The 18,389-nt window shown below is 36.0% G+C and overlaps 2 protein-coding genes and 1 long non-coding RNA gene across 11 annotated transcripts; 1 reads left to right on the top strand and 2 right to left on the bottom strand.

The window, feature by feature from the left end:
* Window positions 1–4,001: 4,001 nt before the first annotated feature.
* On the bottom strand, window positions 4,002–6,989 carry LOC110704371. The gene is made up of 4 exons (XM_021882152.1): window positions 6,971–6,989; window positions 5,495–5,796; window positions 4,336–4,705; window positions 4,002–4,063 (listed from the first exon to the last, which is right to left on the bottom strand). Exons 1-4 carry the CDS (start codon window positions 6,987–6,989, stop codon window positions 4,002–4,004), a joined length of 753 nt encoding a protein of 250 aa, XP_021737844.1.
* Window positions 6,990–9,394: 2,405 nt separating this feature from the next.
* LOC110704445 lies at window positions 9,395–16,273 on the bottom strand. 9 transcript variants are annotated; one of them, XR_002507943.1, is made up of 7 exons: window positions 15,310–16,016; window positions 15,005–15,153; window positions 13,387–14,006; window positions 11,833–11,900; window positions 11,477–11,539; window positions 11,245–11,379; window positions 9,395–9,839 (listed from the first exon to the last, which is right to left on the bottom strand). It is a non-coding gene; the product is annotated as an uncharacterized LOC110704445 (long non-coding RNA). The 9 variants fall into 9 exon arrangements; XR_002507945.1 differs by having other exon boundaries at window positions 13,407–14,006; window positions 15,310–16,014; XR_002507941.1 differs by having other exon boundaries at window positions 11,477–11,900; window positions 13,407–13,518; window positions 13,939–14,006; window positions 15,310–15,986.
* A 71-nt stretch (window positions 16,274–16,344) lies between these two features.
* LOC110704370 lies at window positions 16,345–16,840 on the top strand. The gene is made up of 2 exons (XM_021882151.1): window positions 16,345–16,428; window positions 16,514–16,840. Exons 1-2 carry the CDS (start codon window positions 16,345–16,347, stop codon window positions 16,838–16,840), a joined length of 411 nt encoding a protein of 136 aa, XP_021737843.1.
* The last annotated feature ends 1,549 nt before the right edge of the window (window positions 16,841–18,389 follow it).

Genomic DNA, 18,389 nt, shown 5'->3' with positions numbered 1-18,389 from the left:
AATAGCGCCCAGTACCATTTTGCCGAACAACTCGAAATCTATTACGGCATCATGGAAGAGGACGGTTATTGGTGCCGAATGCCCAATGCCAATGAGAGGATTCACCGACAAACCCGCCTGGGTATATCGGGGTTAACACTCGGCAATTGCAATATGGGCTTCAGTTTCCTGCTCACTCTTTCGTCATAAAGTTGCTGAATGGATACAATATATCCCTATCCCAGCTGACTCCCGTGAGTGTCCGAAGGATTATGACCTATCTCTGGGTCTGCTTATTTTATGGGTTTGAGCCGAGCGTGCACTGTTTTCGCTGCATTCACAAACTCATGCCGAACACCCAATCTAACAAATGGCATGGCCTTGGATGGTGGCAGATAGAGGATGAAAAGGGATTTCTTTCGTCCTATCTGAATGACACTTCGAATAAGGATTGGAGGTGGCAATGGATCTGGATCCGAGCACCCTCAGATGAAACTCATTCGAACTATTTCGGCGGTCCTCGATATCTAAGGAACCAGATCCCAAAATGTCTAGCATCAGCCCTGATGAGTTCACCGATGTTGATCACCGCCAAATGGAGTTATTTGGCCGAAACCGAATGCCTAGAGCTACTGGGCGAATGGAAAATGTGCCGAGTACGTGGTTGCCTTGTTGCCATTACATCTTCCAAGAGAAGATGCTCGCTGTTGTCGGCCTCAGCCGAAGATACCAAGGCGGTAAGGGATTCGGCTGGGGCCGAAGTCTTTTTAATTCTTTATTGCTCTCTGATTTGTGAACTTAACACTTTCAGCTGAACTAATTCTTGTTTTTTTTTCCAGAGTTGTACGAAGAAAACTCAGGCATTGACTACGAAGTGCTTGGGATTAGCGAGGAAAGGATTCCGATCACCAACACGCCGAAGATCACCGAGTCCAAGGATCGGCCCCTTTCCCTACATCCGAGGAAACTTCAAGTTGATAGCGCCCTTGAGTACCAGAGGCAGAAGCCTTGGTATAGGAAGATTGATCCCTTCTTTCTTCATTCAGCTGAAGAAGCCGCTGCTGCTATATTGCTGCTGCCGTCCCTCGGAACGAAGCAGAGCCTTCTACCTCAGCTGTTGGGCCAAGAGAAGAAGTAGTCGAAGAAGAGGAGGACTCCGAAGACGAGCGTCTATTGGCGACTTCGGTGAGCTTTTTATTGTTTTTTCAACTTGTGAAAAATTGTCTAAGTGTAGAACTTCGTCTACCTTGCTCCTTCTACTTAAACTTTTCAACTTGTGAAAATTGTCTAAGTACTAAGCTTCGGCTTGAAGTTTTTTTCTTTTTTTTTTTTTTGATGCTTGTACTTTTTTTATTCTTATACTGGTCCTTGCCCCCCTTTTTCTCTTTTGCTGCAGTCCGACGAAGAAGAAGAGAAACAAGTAGACCCGACCCAAGTGTTTCCTGTTCCTGAATACTCTTTAGACGAAATAATGGCGGGTGAGAGAAGGAAGAGGCAACTTGTCCGACCTGGGCAATTTTGGGCCCCAACTCTTCCTGAGAAATGACCTCGGCTTGAAGAGGTCCAGCAAGAGGAGACTAAGGAGATTACTTCTCCACCTCCTGAAGTCCCAGCCGAGGAGGTGATTGAGCTGAGAACGCCCTCCCTCTCCGTCCAGGTGGCCGAAGATTTCTCCAAAGACGTTCGGAGAGAAGCTGATGCGCTAATCGTCCATGCTGAGGACGAAGCGCTTGATGTGAACGAGGATGGTCCGAAGGAGACCGAGGTAGAAATCGAAGCTGAAGTAACTAAAAACAATGAAGTGCCATCTACCTCGGCTACTGGCTCCTTTAGGACTTTCCAGTCCTCTGAGATGGGGTTCGGCTCAGCCCCCTTGGTACTTGTTCCTGAGCATGCTCGGAACCTCTTTGAGTCTAAGCGCAGTTCGGTGACTAAATTCTTCGGCGACACCTCGAACTTGCCTGAGCTGGACAGGGCCAGAGCATGGATGGTGGGCGCGGCATCTGGGGCGTCTAAGTCGCTGGCCAAAGTGCCGAACCCATTTTTAGAAAATCAAAGATTGCTGATGCAGGTGAACTTTCTTACTTAGTTTTCTTTAAGCTTTTCTTTCACTTTTGCACCAAACTTCTTATTTTTTTGCGAAAAATCCCTCAAGTGTTGAACTTCAGCTAACTTGCTTATCTCATTTTTTTTTCCAGGTCGTTCATAACTACTTCCTTGCTGTAGAAATGAACGACGAACTAAGGGCAAAAGCCGAGAAAGCTGAAGAGGCTGAGAGCCGAGCTCGGTCTACCGAGCTGAAGTAGCTGAATGCCGAGGACGAGGCCTCGGCTCTAAGGGTAGATATGCAGATCATGAGCGCCAACTTCCTCTCCTTTTGCCAGGGTCTAGAGCAGACTATCTTCCCCTGGCTAGACGAAGGTCATGCTCTAATCCAAGAGTATGGGGCCGAGAGCATTGCAGATTTCAAGGCTCGCATTGAGGATAAAGTGAAGAGGGAAGTCGAGACTCGGCGCCTTTTGGTTGAAGACTACCAAAGTCAGATTGCTCTCGCTGAGAAAGAGGCTAAGAAAAAGAAATCTGAGTTGGAAGCTGAAAATCAAAAGTTGAAGGACGAGCTGAACGCTGCGAAGGACGGGGTTGCCAAAGCCAAGACTAAACTTGAAGCTGCTCAGAAGCTGTTGGAGACTCGGATATATACCGAGGAATAATATGCCGAGGGCTTTGAGAATGGTTTCAAAACTGCTCGGCTATTGGCTTTCCATGTTGACCCTGCAATCAACTGGGACGTAGCCGAGGGCTGGTCTATAGATCCTGATGATGCCCATGTGACCGAGGCCAGCCTAGACGAAGTGGCTTTCTTGGTCCGTCAAGCAGAGGCTGAGGCTCGGGAAGAAAAGAATGAAGAGACTGAAAAGCCAGAACAAGAAGTTGACCAGCTTGCTTCATCTTCAGCCGGAGCTGCGCCTTCTCAGGTTCCAAGTGCTGACGCCGATGCTGAAGCATAGGAACTTGGGTAGCCGTCTTCAGAATCATGCGGATCAACTTGTGCTTAATTGATGGATGTCGCGTCTGCTTTTGCCTTAGTTTTTGCTTTCAGCTTGCCTTGAATTTGTACAAACTCTTATTATTTTCTACACTTTGTACTTTATTCGGCAGCTGTGCTTTCCGCTTTGTGGGCGGTTGCCGATATTTAGAATTTCTTCTTTGTTGTTTGACATTTTGAAATACTCATTTTATGCTTATGAAGAGTTTTCTCAGCTTTCTTCTCCCGTTGCCTGCTTTAATGTTCTTTGTACTTTAGATGTTTTTCCAAATTTCTTCAAAAATTTTGCTAAGTGTAGAACTTCGGCTTGGAGACATACTTGACTGAGAATTTCTTTATTTGAGAGTGCACTGTCTCTGCTTGCATTCCTTTTGCCTCACTCATTTTACTCGGATATTTCAGTTTGTGAACATTTTTCCCAAGTACTAAGCTTCGGCTAGGAACTTGCCAAATGAGTGCCTCTTGCCCCCCCAGAAATCTGAAGATGGTGTTTTCAGGATTCTGAAAACACTACTTTGACTTCCTCGGCACAGCCGAGGGTTTTGCCTTGGTGAAATTCTTGCAATATTCCAAATCCGGAATTTTTGCTCATTTTTCCTTTTCTCTTCTATTTTTGTTTTCAAAAGCTCTGATTTCTTGCTCAAGAGCCATAGACTCTGAGAGCAATACTCTTGTGACACTTTCAATTCATCCGAGGGAACGACTATCCGAAACACGATGCCGGGGCAGTGATCTATCCGAAGTACAATGCTTCACTAGGCAATACTTCGGAAATGCAATCACCACCCAGAACTGATTCATCCGAAGTACGAGGCATCACTATGCAATACTTCGGGCTTTATCAGTTCCTATTTTTTAGGCTATGTTTCGGATGCGCCTATAGCCTCTTTTCCCAGAGGAACAGATTCATCCGAAGTATAAGGCATCATTATGCAATACTTCGGGTTTTTTTCTTTTATCCTCATCTTGGCAGGTTTTACGACTTGCCGAAGTACGATGCATCACTATGCAATACTTCAGACAACGCCGAACGAAAACCTTGAATTTTTGCAAAAATCATAGAAGACAGAAAAAATGGACACTTGCTAAATTTTGAACAAATGGTGGCTCAAAGGCCTTTCATTAATTTAAGAGAATTTACTGACATAGATTGTTCTTCCCCGAAGGGATTTACACATGATATTTTTTTAGTACATCAGTGTTCCAGTGATTTTTTAGTTCGGTGCCATCTAACTGCCGAAGTCGGTATGTGCTTGGCTGAAGCTCATCATATATTTCATAAGGTCCCTCACAAGTGGCTGAGAGTTTACCGTGAATACGGCCTTTTTGCACAGCAGCAGCATTCCGAAGAACTAGGTCCCCAACTTTGAGAAGTCTTTGATGGACTCTTCGGTTATAAAATTTGTTGATTCTCTGCTTATATGCAGACATTCTATCTCGAGCTGAATCTCTTATCTCATCTAGGAAGTCGAGGGATTCTTTCATGAGTCGCTCATTTTCCTCAGCTGAGAAGAGATTTACTCGCAGACTTTCTGAACCAATTTCCAATGGAAGCACAGCTTCGGATCCATACACCAACTCAAAAGGTGAATGCCCCGTTTCCTCTTTTTTTGTTGTCCAAAGTGACCAGAGGGTTCCGGGAAGCTCCTCTATCCACTTGGATTTTTGGTCTTCAACTCTCTTCTTAAGAGCGTTGAGGATTTACTTATTTGTCGCTTTGGCCTGATCATTACACTATGGATGACAAACTGCAGAATATGCCAGTTTAATGCCAAACTGGTCTGTGTACCGCTTCAGCGATAGATTATCAAATTGCCTTCCATGATTAAAGACAAAAACTTTCAGAATCCCGAAACGAGTGGTTATGTTCTGCCATATGAATTTCCTGACAGTTTGCTCTATAATGTTCGAAGCAGCCTCGGCTTCGATCCATTTGCTGAAGTAGTCTATGCCGACTATCAACCATCTTTTTTGATAGGGAGCATCAGGAAATGGTCCCAATATATCCAATCCCCATTGGGCAAATGGAAGAGAATTCAGTATTGGCTTTAGATCTTGGGATGGCCGATGGATAACTGGTGCAAATTTTTAGCATTTCTCGCATTTTCGGACCAGGTGCTTTGCATCTGCGATCATGGTTGGCCAATAGTACCCAGCCCTTAGTGCTTTATGAGCTAAGGATCTCCCCCCTATGTGGTTTCCGCAGATGCCGAGATGAATTTCCCGAAGGACGTAATCTGCATCTGTTGGACCCACGCATTTCAATAGTACGGCTGAAAAGGACTTTTTCAGAAGTTCCCCTTCGAAGACAATGAATCTTGAGCTGATTCTTTTTATCTTAGAGGCTAACTTTTGGTCTTCGTGGAGTTCATCCCTAAGTTTGTAAGCTAGGATAGGATCCATCTAGCTCGGTTCATGCGCAACGCAGCATATGTTAATTGCTTCATCCACACTTCTTTCTCAGCGCACCTCCACATATACAGATCGGTTCAACTCCGTTAAAGTTGAACTTGCAAGTTTGGAGAATGCGTCGGCTTGTGCATTCTGACCCCTTGGGATCAGTTCGACTTCAAAAGTTCTCAGCTTCGCAATAACTGCCTTGATCTTTGCGAGGTAACCTATCATTGAGGGCTCTTTGGCCTCATATTCGCCTTGGATCTGATTTGCGACGAGCTGAGAGTCTGTCTTTAAACAAACGTGCTCGGCTTCCAGTGCTATGCACAATTCTAAGCCAGCAATTGCTGCTTCATATTCAGCTTCGTTGTTCGAAGCTTTGAACGAGAATTTTAGTGCATACTCAAAGGATTTGCCTTCGGGAGAGGCTATGACGACCCCTGCCCCCGAACCATTTGCGGTGGAAGATCCATCCGTGAAAACAGTCCAAATTTTCTTTCCTTCGTCAAGCGTCTCTTAGGAAGTTGTGGCTGAGTGAAGGTGAGGGTGGAAGTTGTGGAGGTATTGGCTGGGTTAGTTGGTGGTTGTGGTGTTTTTATTTTTTCTTTTTTTTGTTTTAATTTAAGTATTTCTTTTTTTATAAAAAAAATAAATAAATAAAAAAATAAAAACTAACCATAGTAATTTGATTTTAACTAACCCATTTATTAAAATAAGATTATTTGTGGGAATAAATTTTTTTTTTTTTAAAGAAGTCCAAATGGATACTAAATTTCATTAATTAAAGTCGTACAACATCTAAAATTGATAAACACCGATAATGAAAACAAGTTTAACAAAATCAAACAAGAATTAATCAGAGAAGTGCTAAGAATCCAAATACATAGATATAACAATTCGACATATTCTCGATTCGTTGGCTCATACAATTTTTTGAGTGGATCCGTCGACGCTTCAATATTTGGTGAGGAAAAAATTTCTTTTGATGACTTTGTAACCTGAATTCAAGCAATAATCAATTGTAGCCTCGTAAAACTGGAGACCCTATCAAATGCAAATAACACCTTGTCTTTCGAAGGAGTTCGAAAAACCTTTTCTTTCGAAGGAATTCGAAAAAACCTTGTTTTTCGAAGGAGATAAACTCTTTCTTTTGAGAGAGACATTATAATAACCTAAGAATTAAAAGAAACTTAAAAAACAAATTATTGGGGTTTTTCACCGGTGAAATCCGATGAAAGCCCCTTCAAAATTACAATGAAGGCTAAAGTTTAGGAGAGAGAAGAGAGAGAAAGGAGGCTAGGGTTTTTTCACAACTTCCTCTTTACTCTTTGTGGGAATAAATTCTTAATTAAGGTCATTTTGTATAATAAAAAATAAAGAGGGTTATCATTTCAGTTTTACACAAGTTGAAGGTTACCATTAAGAAAGTAAACCTAATATTGGAATCTTTATTTATTTATTTATTTATTACAATAGTATTGGAACCTTTATTGCCAACGATTTCTAACAAATTTTGGTTACAATTTCAGGTATCCTGATATTTTTGCTCACCTTTAGTCACAATATGCATTGTGCACCATGATATAAATTAACAATGATTTGCTTTAGCAATATTTAATATAGATGTGTATTTTCAAATATGTAATTTTCACAATTTTTTAAATTATGGAATTACTGATATTTAGTGATAAAAAAATCGCTATTAAAATGATATAGTATGATTCAAACTTTTTTTCCCCCCTCATCTTATTTAATCTGAACTTATATTTTATAATATGTTTGGAAATAAGTAATAAGGTATTTACGTTTAAATAATGTGAACTAAACATGTATATCCTATAAGCCGCGACAAAGCCGACCAAGCTGGCTGTAGCAAGGGTATTTGAATCGATCATTCTTTTTCCGTTAAAAAAATTAATTATTCTTTGATTACAAATTCTTATTACATGTGGCTAGCCACATGGTGGTTGTCACTTCACATATAAGCAATTACTAAGTAATGTGAGTTACAGCGATGATCAAATGGAGTTACCTTGAGTGGTCACCGTTGGGAAAATGAAGTTACGTACTCTTTTATATAAGTGGAGTAAGTCTTTTAATAGTCAAAATAAAAGAAAAGGGGTTGATCGAATGAACAAATGAGGTTACTTATTTTATTTATATTTAAATGATATTACTTGTATAATAAATTGGGGTTATTCTATAGGCAAACAAAGGTTACCCTCATGAATAATTGAGATCACTTAAATTAAGGATACCCACTCATATTGACAAAAAATGTTACTCCCTTCAATTTGTCCCAGAATAATTAGGATTTTGGACTTTTTTCACTATTCATGTATTAGCTATGACCATAATTTTTTTTACTAACATAATAAAAACATATTTTATCATAAAATGTGTCGTTAGATAGGTATTTATATAAAGTTTCATAATATAGTTTTTAAAATAATTTTTATTAATATTTAATTATTTATAAATAAAGTCAAAATAGTGCATTGACATGCATATGTACAAAGTTGACTGTGTCACTTATTCTAGGACAAGGGGAGTATTTTTATAAACAAATGTGGCCACACCAAGTGGATGGCAACACAAAAGACTAACTGTTTTTGACACCTTGATTCACACCATATAGTTCGTTCCATTTTATCTAGATATATTAAATACAGACTACAGAGTAATACATAATGTCCATGTCTCTAAATAATTTTTTCTCTTTCTACTTAAATCTTAAGTAAAAGGACTCACTTAGACCATGTTTAGTTCAGATAAGAAAGAATAAGTTCTTACATAATTTTTTAGAGCAAGTTTCTTACATATGAATACGTACTTTAATTTTTTATGTGTGGCTTTTTATCGCTAAAATTAAAAAATGTGAAAATACATATTAATAAAATAATACACATTATTACGAATCTAACAAGACCCAACTTGATGTATTTTTTCATTATAGATTATCTTGCTCAAATCAGACCAAATAAGTTTAGATCAAATTAGATCAAACAAAAATAAGGTGAACTAAACAACCCTTACATTTGCATAATATTATTCTTTGAATTTTATTTGTAAGTACATCTTTATGAAATGGAGGGATCGTATTAAGTCCTTAAATAGCATTATTAGCTTTTGGTTGAAGTTAGAAATAATAGCTTTTGGTTTAAGGTAGAAATATTTATTTAACTAGTTGTGGCATACCCCAAGTTATCGTAATTTCTTTATTGCAATTAATGATAAATTTTTGTCCAAAACAATAATAATGATAAAGTTGATTTAATTTAAGTATCTTGATTATAGTTAGATAAGTTTAAGTCTAATTTGTATTCGCAACATATGTATGTGATATACTACTTTTGTATGAATGCGAATATTAGATCATTTTTTCAATTTACATATACGAATTATATCACTATTTAATAAAGTTGGAAAACAAAAATATCTCTGGTCATAAGCACAATAAACTCTCATTTTTGAAAGGTTGAAAATAGTGTAAAAGCCTTATCTATTCCTTCTTTCAATTCAAAGTAATTTGTTTGATGTCTAGAAATTATTTTAGATAACATATACAATGTAGATGAACTTAAGATGTCTTTCTTCTATACTTTAAATATCGTATTAAATATCTAAAGTGTATCAAGGAACTCATACCACCTAAGAAACAACAAAGTAGTTCCTGCATAACCTTTAATTTGTTTAACATTATTTGAGATTTTCAAACCATTTGACCAAGCAAAATTACAAGTTTGTAACTATAAAAATGCATTGTAGAGTACCTAAGCTTCAATATATCTTTTGAGACTGAAATTATGTGTCACCTAAACGTGGAAGCATTTTTCTACTTCTTTGTGTTTCTCACTCCCTTTTTTGATGTCATCCAATTCCAATTTTAGGATCGGAACTCAAATATGTTATGAGCTTGCTATGTTGGAGTATCTTTGGTTAGAATCTAAATTTAACTCTGGACAAGGAAAACAATGACATTTTAAAAGTCTACAATAACCAATTTCCATGAAGCAAAGTTGTCTTTACACAATTTTACAAGCAAGTGAAAAATATCATTGTTGAAGAAAGGAAGTTACAAAGAGCGGTATATAAAAATCCACAATTGGAAATACATTCGTGAATGATGAAAGCCACAGCACTTGACTATCAAATAGGCCTAAGAAGAAACAAAAATAAAAAATAAAAAAGGAACTAAGATAAATCCATACTCTCGTTCAGGATTCCTCAAACTTTTTTCTCAATATCTTGCCAAGAGTTGGCATCCTTCAAGTCCTCGCATATGCTAAAGATATATAGCTCCCAAAAATGTTATCACCATGCCGAATACTCACATGGGTGAGCAAATTCATCAAGAGGTCCGAACAGTTCTCTGAAATTTCCGATCAATTTTTTACATGTAATTTACCATCACTAGGGCCTGCATTCCAAAACAAAAACTAAAACCATCTATCTCCCAAATCCTAACTAATTAAAAAAAAAAAAATAAAAAAAAAAAAAAAAAAAAAAAAAAAAAAGACAGAAAAATCAAAAGAATTCTAAAACCCTATACCTTTGAAAAGGGGGAGAAATTTCAAGTAACCAGAGTTGGCAATATTAGGAAATTTACAGCCGCATGTAATCGATAAAATTCTTCTCCAAAAAAGCCATGAATAAAAAATCCATACAATTGAAGAACACTAAAACAACCCTATACACCAAACACTAATTTGATATTAACATATTTCAAATTAAAATAATTGCAGGATAGCCCAAATGCTAACATATAATCATCCAAATGCTTACTTAGAAAAGTCCCGAACTTTGTCAATAAATAAACAAATTGATAATCAAGCACTCCTTTAAAAACTTAGCAAAACCTTTATAAAACTGAGAAAACCTAGCTTTTTTTCTCCTTGGTCAGTCTAAGCCTTCCTCACTGGGCTTTAAGTCTACCAGGAAAAAAGTATTTTTTATTTCAGAAGTAAAGATGGAAATAATAAACAAACAGTAAAGAAGTAAAGAACATAATACTTTGAAGAAAAACAGTAGCACCTCTCAATCGATAAGCAACACTGATGAGATTTTATGGGTAAACAAAGATTCTCTCAGATGTACAAAATCTACTAATCAACCGCAAGAGATTCTTATGAACAACAACACTTTTTAACTGGACCTCACTCATAGATGCAGCTTCTCCACCTGGATTATGATAAGCTGTTTCACAACTACTTTTGTTATCCATCAATTTGCCTTTGTAAACCTTCTCCAAACCTCCTTGACCTATGATGTTACTTTCACTAAAATTGTTGAATGCAATTTGAATCTCACGCCATGAAAACCTTTTCTCTTGGCCAAAGGAGAACTTACCCTCATCTTCATCTAAAAGTTTTACTACCTCCGTTTCAATTTATTTGCAACATTTACCATAAATGGATACTACAAATCATTTGCAACAAATGTTTTCTTTCCTTTTTAACTGGTCAGTTCTTTCTATCTCTCTCCTCATTCATGCAACTTTTTTTTTCTATCTCCATTTACTACTCACAAACAAATTTTACCAATGTAATCTCATAAATAAAATGAAACAGAGGCAGTAGAAAGAAAGAATAAATTATCTTAATTTTACATTCAAACATAAAAGGCATTGCCCTCATCAACCAAGGAAGGAATGGTGAACTGGAATTTATAGGCTGCTAAAGTCTGTAATGTCAATTATTTTCCACTGTCATTAAGCCCATATAACATGCATTCAGAAATTTGGATTCATGAAGGAAGCTAAGGGTACATGCAAGAAATATCAGATTGATGCATATGGTAGCTGATAGGAAAGTAGAGTAATATACCTGCAACATCTACAAGGACTTCATTTTTGAAGTCAAGCAGTTGCTGTCTTCGATATGTGAAGGCCGCCCCTAATAACAAATGGGAGAATGCACCACAGGTAGCAGCCATCATGAAAAGTTCGGCTTTAGAATTTTCTGGTTGGAAGTGGAGATGCATTGTTACATTGGATTCACGCATTAATAAGCAACTATAAAGAAAGACGGAGAAGAAGGCTTACTCACGAGACTATACCTTTTAGAGAAGAGCCTGAATCACAAGGTTTTTGAAATCTGGCACCACATTCAAGGTTTGTTCCTGTAAAAATGAATATACAAAATGGCAATGCAGAGCAGGAGGAAAGCTAGCACAGTGGAGAGCATGAAAATTTAACGCAGAACATGGGTATTTAGAAATGGTGATAACAAATCCGAGAAAGATGAAAGGACCATATGTAAGTATACCAGATTTAACAACTCCACAAACTACTCTCCAAATTGATGGAGGCCATGTAACAGGTTTTGTAAGCAAAAAATCAAAATTTGTGAGAAAGGTTAACCAGCAGAGTATGATTAAATAAAGCATTGCAAAACTTGCAACAGGTAGAATACCTGAAATTTCAACAGCTCGATAAGCGTGTCATAGTCTCCCATCTTAAGTAGGCAGTGATACCTTCTTCCTGTGAATGAATTAATAGAAAAACATAGTTGTCATCTGCTGATTACAAGAATAGGTCAAAAAATAACATAGCATACTTATTTATAGTTTACTTTTTAACCATACTACCCAACGAAAGATAACCCAAGATTATACCTAAAAAACTTCTATCAAGTATCAAACCCATATCTGAAAATCAAACCATGAGTCCAAACATGTTTACAATAACAGTACACAATATCAGCAACATCTAACGGTAACAACACAATAACAACAGCCATATCAGCAATGAAAACAATAACAGCAGCAGGTACTAAAGTAACAGCAGCAACGAAAAGAATAACAGTGGCGGCGACAAGAATAAGAAATGTAAATTAGTTAAATACTACCCTTATTTAGAAATTATATATATGTGCCCTCATACAAGGCGACAAGTACACAATATCATGTCAAAAAATGCAAAAAAGGAAATCGTCACGGCATTCACTAATGCTGCAATATACATGTTTTGATAGTATGTTTTTTTAATGCTTGGCAATATAAGCTAATACCTTTTTTTTCAATGATAATCATTTTTCCACTCCCTTGCTTTTAAAATAAATAAAATAAAATAAAATAAAATAAACAAGAGTTCTCGGTAAATAGGATGAACAGAAGTGTGGTATTAGAAGGCATAGCTCATAATAAAGTCTCCTGATCCAAAAGATTCCAGAGAACAAAAGCTACTATAACACTCATCATTAATATTATCATCACCAAATAAAACACTGTAGTATATAGCAAATCAACTGCAAGTGTAAAAAATACTCAAACTAAGATAAGGAAAAAAAAAAAAGGCAGAATGAATGACTTCTTAAATGGCAACTTTATGCCCTCATCGTAACAAGCAGCGAGTTTTACAGGAACAAGAGAGATGGTGGTGAATACCATAAAGCAACCATTTCTTTAGACCTCGTATAAACTGAAATATACAGCTCATAGAGTGAAAAAGCTCCTTTAAGCAGTGAATTAAATTTGAAAAATAAGATCAACTAATAACTATTATTAACCGATTTCTAACCATAATTTCAATAAATACCAATCAGTATAATAAAAAAAATTAAAATCCCAAATGTTAAATTAATATAAACCATGCAAAGTTGTCTTCTCAAATGGCTGATATCAAGTGACCACATCAAAATATTGAGACAATTTATAGGAGTTTTGCCTTGCACAATGTATTGAAATTTAAAAATGAAAACAAATAAAATAAAATATTTTACCTCACTAACACTCATTAATGAGAAAATACGGGTAAAAATATCTCATTCACTTAGCATTATATAATAAAATCATATTTTACCTGCACATGTATTTGCTTGATATCCCTACTCATTCAAACAAATTCATAAGGTTGAAAGTACATTGTAGTCAAGAAAGCAGTAACCAAACAAAGTTCTGATTGATCCATATGCTTTTCAAAAGCCATAAGATGAAATTTTTAGCATTGAGAGCAGAGAAGTATTTACCAGGAAGGACATAATTGTACCTAATTTGATATCACTCTATTTGTTGGTGGCTTAATAAAGCCATTTTCTGGTGACTTGACAAGATCTTGAACTCATTTCAGAAACTTGAGTCATGACAGATTCACCACCATTCTGATCCAGAATGCCAAAAATCATAATGATGAAATTTATGCAGCAAATAGTTACAGGGACAAATGGCTTACATGTTATAATGTAAGAATTAACCACCACCAAAAGAATTTGCAGTTAAGCCAAGGATGACAGCCAAAAGAATTTTCACATGAGCAAAGGATGACAACAATTGAAATCAACTACTCATAACCAATGTTTGTCTACTCATTCTTTTTAAAATTTATCCAAATTCTAGTTGAGAAGGAAATTAAAGCTCACTTCTAAAGAAAAAATTCTAGAAATAAGCGGCTGCAAAAGGTATCATCAAAGAAAAACAAAAATATTCCGGAATAAACTACACAATTTTCTTCTACAGATCAGTTTCTGAATCATTAGACAAAAGAACGAAAAGAACAAATATATTGTACGAGTAAAATCAACCTTCAGTGATTAGGCATCCAGGACCATATATAGATACCAGTTGGGTGGAACTGCAAGAATTCAAAATTCTGCAAAACAACAATTGAGCTTAAATTTTGAACTTCAAAGCCACCAAAAAAATAGTAGTAATACTAATGAGCTGAAATTTCGAGTTCAATTAAGCTTTAATGTTTTTCGTTGTCCCTGGTCTTTCTCCCTCCTCTCTTCCTATTTATTTTCTGGAATCCTGTTGCAATTTCCATCTAAAACTCCAGTTTTTCATAATTTTTTTAAAAAACTTGAGGCCCAAACATTATAATCTTACCCCTATTTCATAGAAACCCAAGCTCTAATTTCACCCACGTCGATTTTCTAATTACACTGGGTTTTAGTTCCCCTTAAGTTCCTGATAAATCAAGCAATCAAATCAAAACTAAAAATACCACGCACATAATTTAGCTTGTCACGCATCAACTTTCACATAATTCCATTAGCTTAATTCACATAGCTCAATTCCCAAGTCACAGCCTTCCATTAAACCGAATTCCACCAGAACCTTAAAATTTTATTAATTTTTTTAAAATAATTCCTATTCTAGGACATACAACACAACATTTCAATGCCAAAATTCAATTCTACTCAAACTTCAATTCAGATACAAAATTAATCCGAATATTAACCTATCTTATCAATGGAAATATATAAAATAAAATAAAATAAATAAAATAAAAATCAACATCAAATCAGCTCATCCATTAAAGCCAAAATCAAATAAATGATGAAAAAAACTAAATCTAGTAAATAAAACCGACAACAGTGGTACATAAATATTATCCCATGCTAATTATAAGTAAGATGATAAATTAATTTTATTCTATAATCTAATTTTGTCGAGTGGTTAAATCTATATCCTATTTAAGTTTTTTTTTTTCTTAAGACAATTTCCCCAATTCACTAAAATCCTAAATAAAAAAGAATAACGAAAAATAAAATCGAATTGAAAGCATGTTGAGGTAAAAAAACTTGAAGTACGAAACCCTAGATTGTGAAATTGATATTTGATTATTGATTAAAACAGACATATTACCTCAGAATCTCATAAGACGCTTTAATGAAGAATTGAGAGTATACTTGAATGGAGGTACATGAAGTAGTTAAATAACTTGGAGCGAGCCCAACTGTTTTTTACAGAGTTGTTCCTAAATTGGAGAAGGCTTCTTAATTGGACAAATATACCTGTAAACATTGAATTGAAGAAGATTTAATGGAGGAGAAAGCTCAGCTTACGCTTCAATGGAGGAGAGAAACAAAGAGTACTGATCTCAAACAATTTCAGATCAAAACAACATGAAAAAGGGAATGAAAAGCAAAATAAGAGGATGAGAGGAAAACCAGGAAAAGCAAAACAGCAATATCAGAGAACTTCATTGCAAGGCCAAAAAGGGTAATCCCCTATTCATTTTCAACAGTAGCTCAGGTATCGTTCATAAGCTCAGTAACCAACTTCTCATATTTATAGAAAGGGTTTTAGATTAGATTTTCAATGGTGTATATTTTTGGGTAATTCAACTACAAGTCAGGTTCATTGCATACCAATTAGATAGCTAATTAGGGTCTACCATTTAGATTAGACGACTATTTAAGGACGAAACGCTATTGATGATAGCTATCTAATTGGGATGCAATGAACCTAACTTGTAATTGAATTATAAAAAATATACACCATTGATGTATGTAATATCTTGTTTTTTCTTTTTTTTTGGTTTTTAAATTTATTTTATATAGTGTGTCAAAGATAAGAACCAAATTGTCCTATTACAAGAGGAGGACATCAAGGATAGGTGGAAAGGGTACTTTGATGAATTGTTTAATGAAAGTAATGGAGTTGTGACGGGAGATACCTCCGTGAGTGATGAAGAAATCAACATGGAGTGTGTGCGGAGGATTAAAAGAGTAGAGGTGTAGATTGCACGGAAGAAGATGAAGCCTAAGAAGGCGGTTGGCCCTGATGGTATACCGATAAAGGTGTGGAGGTGTTTGGGTAAGATTGGTATTAATAGGTTAACAGACCTCTTTAACAAGATACGGAGGGCTACGAGGATCCCGCAAGATGGAGGAAGAGCACCTTGGTCCCGGTTTATAAAAACAAAGGAGACGCTCAAGATTGTTCTAGCTATCAAGGGATCAAGCTTATGAGCTACACTATGAAGTTGTGGGAAAGAGTGATTGAACATAGGTTGAGGGCGTGCACAAACATTTCAGATAACCAATTTGGTTTTATGCTTGGGAGATCTACTATGGAAGCAATCCATTTGATAAGACAAATGATGGAGTTTTATCTGGTAAAGAAGAATGATCTTCATATGGTCTTTATTGATTTGGAGAATCTATGACAAGGTGCCAAGAGAGGTACTTTGGTGGACAATAATGTTGAAGAAAGGTATCCCACGAAGGTACGTGACCTGGTTAAAGATATGTATCGGGATATGTCAACAATTGCGAGGACATGTGGTGGGTTGACAAAAAATTTCCTTATTACAATTAGATTGCATCAAAGGTCTGCATTAAGCCCTTTTCTTTTTTGCAACGGTTCTAGATAACTAGACCAATTCAAGATGAGGTTCCATGGTGTATGTTGTTTGCGGATGATATCGTTTCGGTGGATGAAACTAAAGATGGGGTTAATGCCAAGTTGGAGCAATGGAGGCAAAGGTTGGAATCTAGAGGGTTTAAGCTAAGTCGGAGTAAGACTGAATATTTGGTATGTCGCTTTGGTACTCAAAGGGGGACAAGTGATGAAATGGTGAGTTTGGATGGAAAGGAATTGACCATGAGTAAATGTTTTAAGTATCTTACGTCGATCATCCAGAAAAATAATGGTGACATTGATCAAGACGTGGCCCACAGGATTAAGTCGGGGTGACTTAAATGGAGAGCGGCCACGGGAGTGTTATGTGACCGAAGCATTCCTTTACAGTTGAAGGGAAAATTCTACAGAACTGTCATAAGAGCAGTGTTGCTCTATGGTACAGAATGTTGGGCTTCTAAGAAGGAGCACATTAAAAAGACGGAGGTTACAAAAATGCGCATGTTAAGGTCGATGTGCGGGGACACTCTAAGATAGAATAAAAAATAAGGTTATTCGCAAGAAAGTAGGTGTGCAGGCATTGTAGACAAACTAAGGGAAAATCGCCTGCGTTGGTTTGGGCATGTAAAACAAAGACCCGAGGGTGCACCGGTTCGAAGAATGGAAGAGTAGGACCATGTAGGGGTTAAACGACGGAGAGGGAGACCGAAAATGACTTGGTTGGAAGGAGTTAGGAAGGATATGAAATATATGGATTTGCATGAGGATGAAGCATTGGATCGTAAATTAAATTTAATTTGGTTCATGTAGCCGACCCCACTTATGGGATTAAGGCTTTGATTGATTGATATTTTATTTTATTTGGACATTATAAAATTTAGATCTTATTATAGTATGGTGAGGGCTAAAAAGTGTTAGAAGTTTGGAACTCTTAGCTTTAAAGTTCCATAAGAATATTAGAAGAGTAGAAGTTCGACCTTAAGTTCTTGAATTCCATAAGAATACTAGAAGAGTAGAAGGTTTTCTTATTCAACCTCTCTTTGAAAGATTTAACATTCAAATTGTAGAACTATATCTTTGAAAAGTAAATATAGTTTTCCGTTCTAAATCCCATGATAAGTTATTTTAAATTTATCTTATCATAAGATTTACGTAAACTAACACAAATGCTTATAAATTTAACTTTCTAAACTTTCAATAATGTAAGTAACTATAGTTCATCAATGTATGTAAGTTATTCCATATAATTAAATTACATCATCCATACATTTAGAAATAAACTAACTTGCCTCGTGAAGGATCAAATAGTAAAGTAAAGGAACAAGATCTCACATAATAACGAACACTCAGTATGTAAATCCTCATGTAACTAAATAAGGAAAATATATGATTGCTCCTAGTAAATAAGCCCTGATTTGTAATTAATTTAATTAGACATATCACGTAGTTAGTTGTTTCAACTTATAACTTAGCTAGCTATTACGAGTAGCTAGTTGCATTAGATGTTTTGACTAACTTTTTAAATCTTTATTGCAAGAATTGCTCATATATAAAGATTGGTCAAGCAATATTTTCAAATAGACTTATCAACCGCCATTAACCTATTTAAATTATATATGTTTTTAAACACCGAAAATAGTTGATTTTGTGGTCAAGTCCTCTTACTAATTATATCTAAAAAAAGCTAAAATATCATTAATCATATCTTTGCCAAACAAGGCCAAAGCTTATTTTTAATTTGTCAATATGAGCATGTATAGGTTACATTCTAGAGGATAAGATCTAGAATTCAAAGGATCTCAAAATATAGACTATTACCTTGACCCACTAGGTCTAAATTATGTATTTGTACATACAGCTCTTGGAATTTTTTAGCCGGTTTTTC

This window comes from Chenopodium quinoa, unplaced genomic scaffold, assembly GCF_001683475.1.
Source record: "Chenopodium quinoa cultivar QQ74 unplaced genomic scaffold, ASM168347v1, whole genome shotgun sequence".
Lineage (NCBI taxonomy): Eukaryota > Viridiplantae > Streptophyta > Magnoliopsida > Caryophyllales > Amaranthaceae > Chenopodium > Chenopodium quinoa.
Note: the sequence above shows the minus strand (reverse complement) of the source record. Positions and strands in the feature narration are given on the sequence as shown.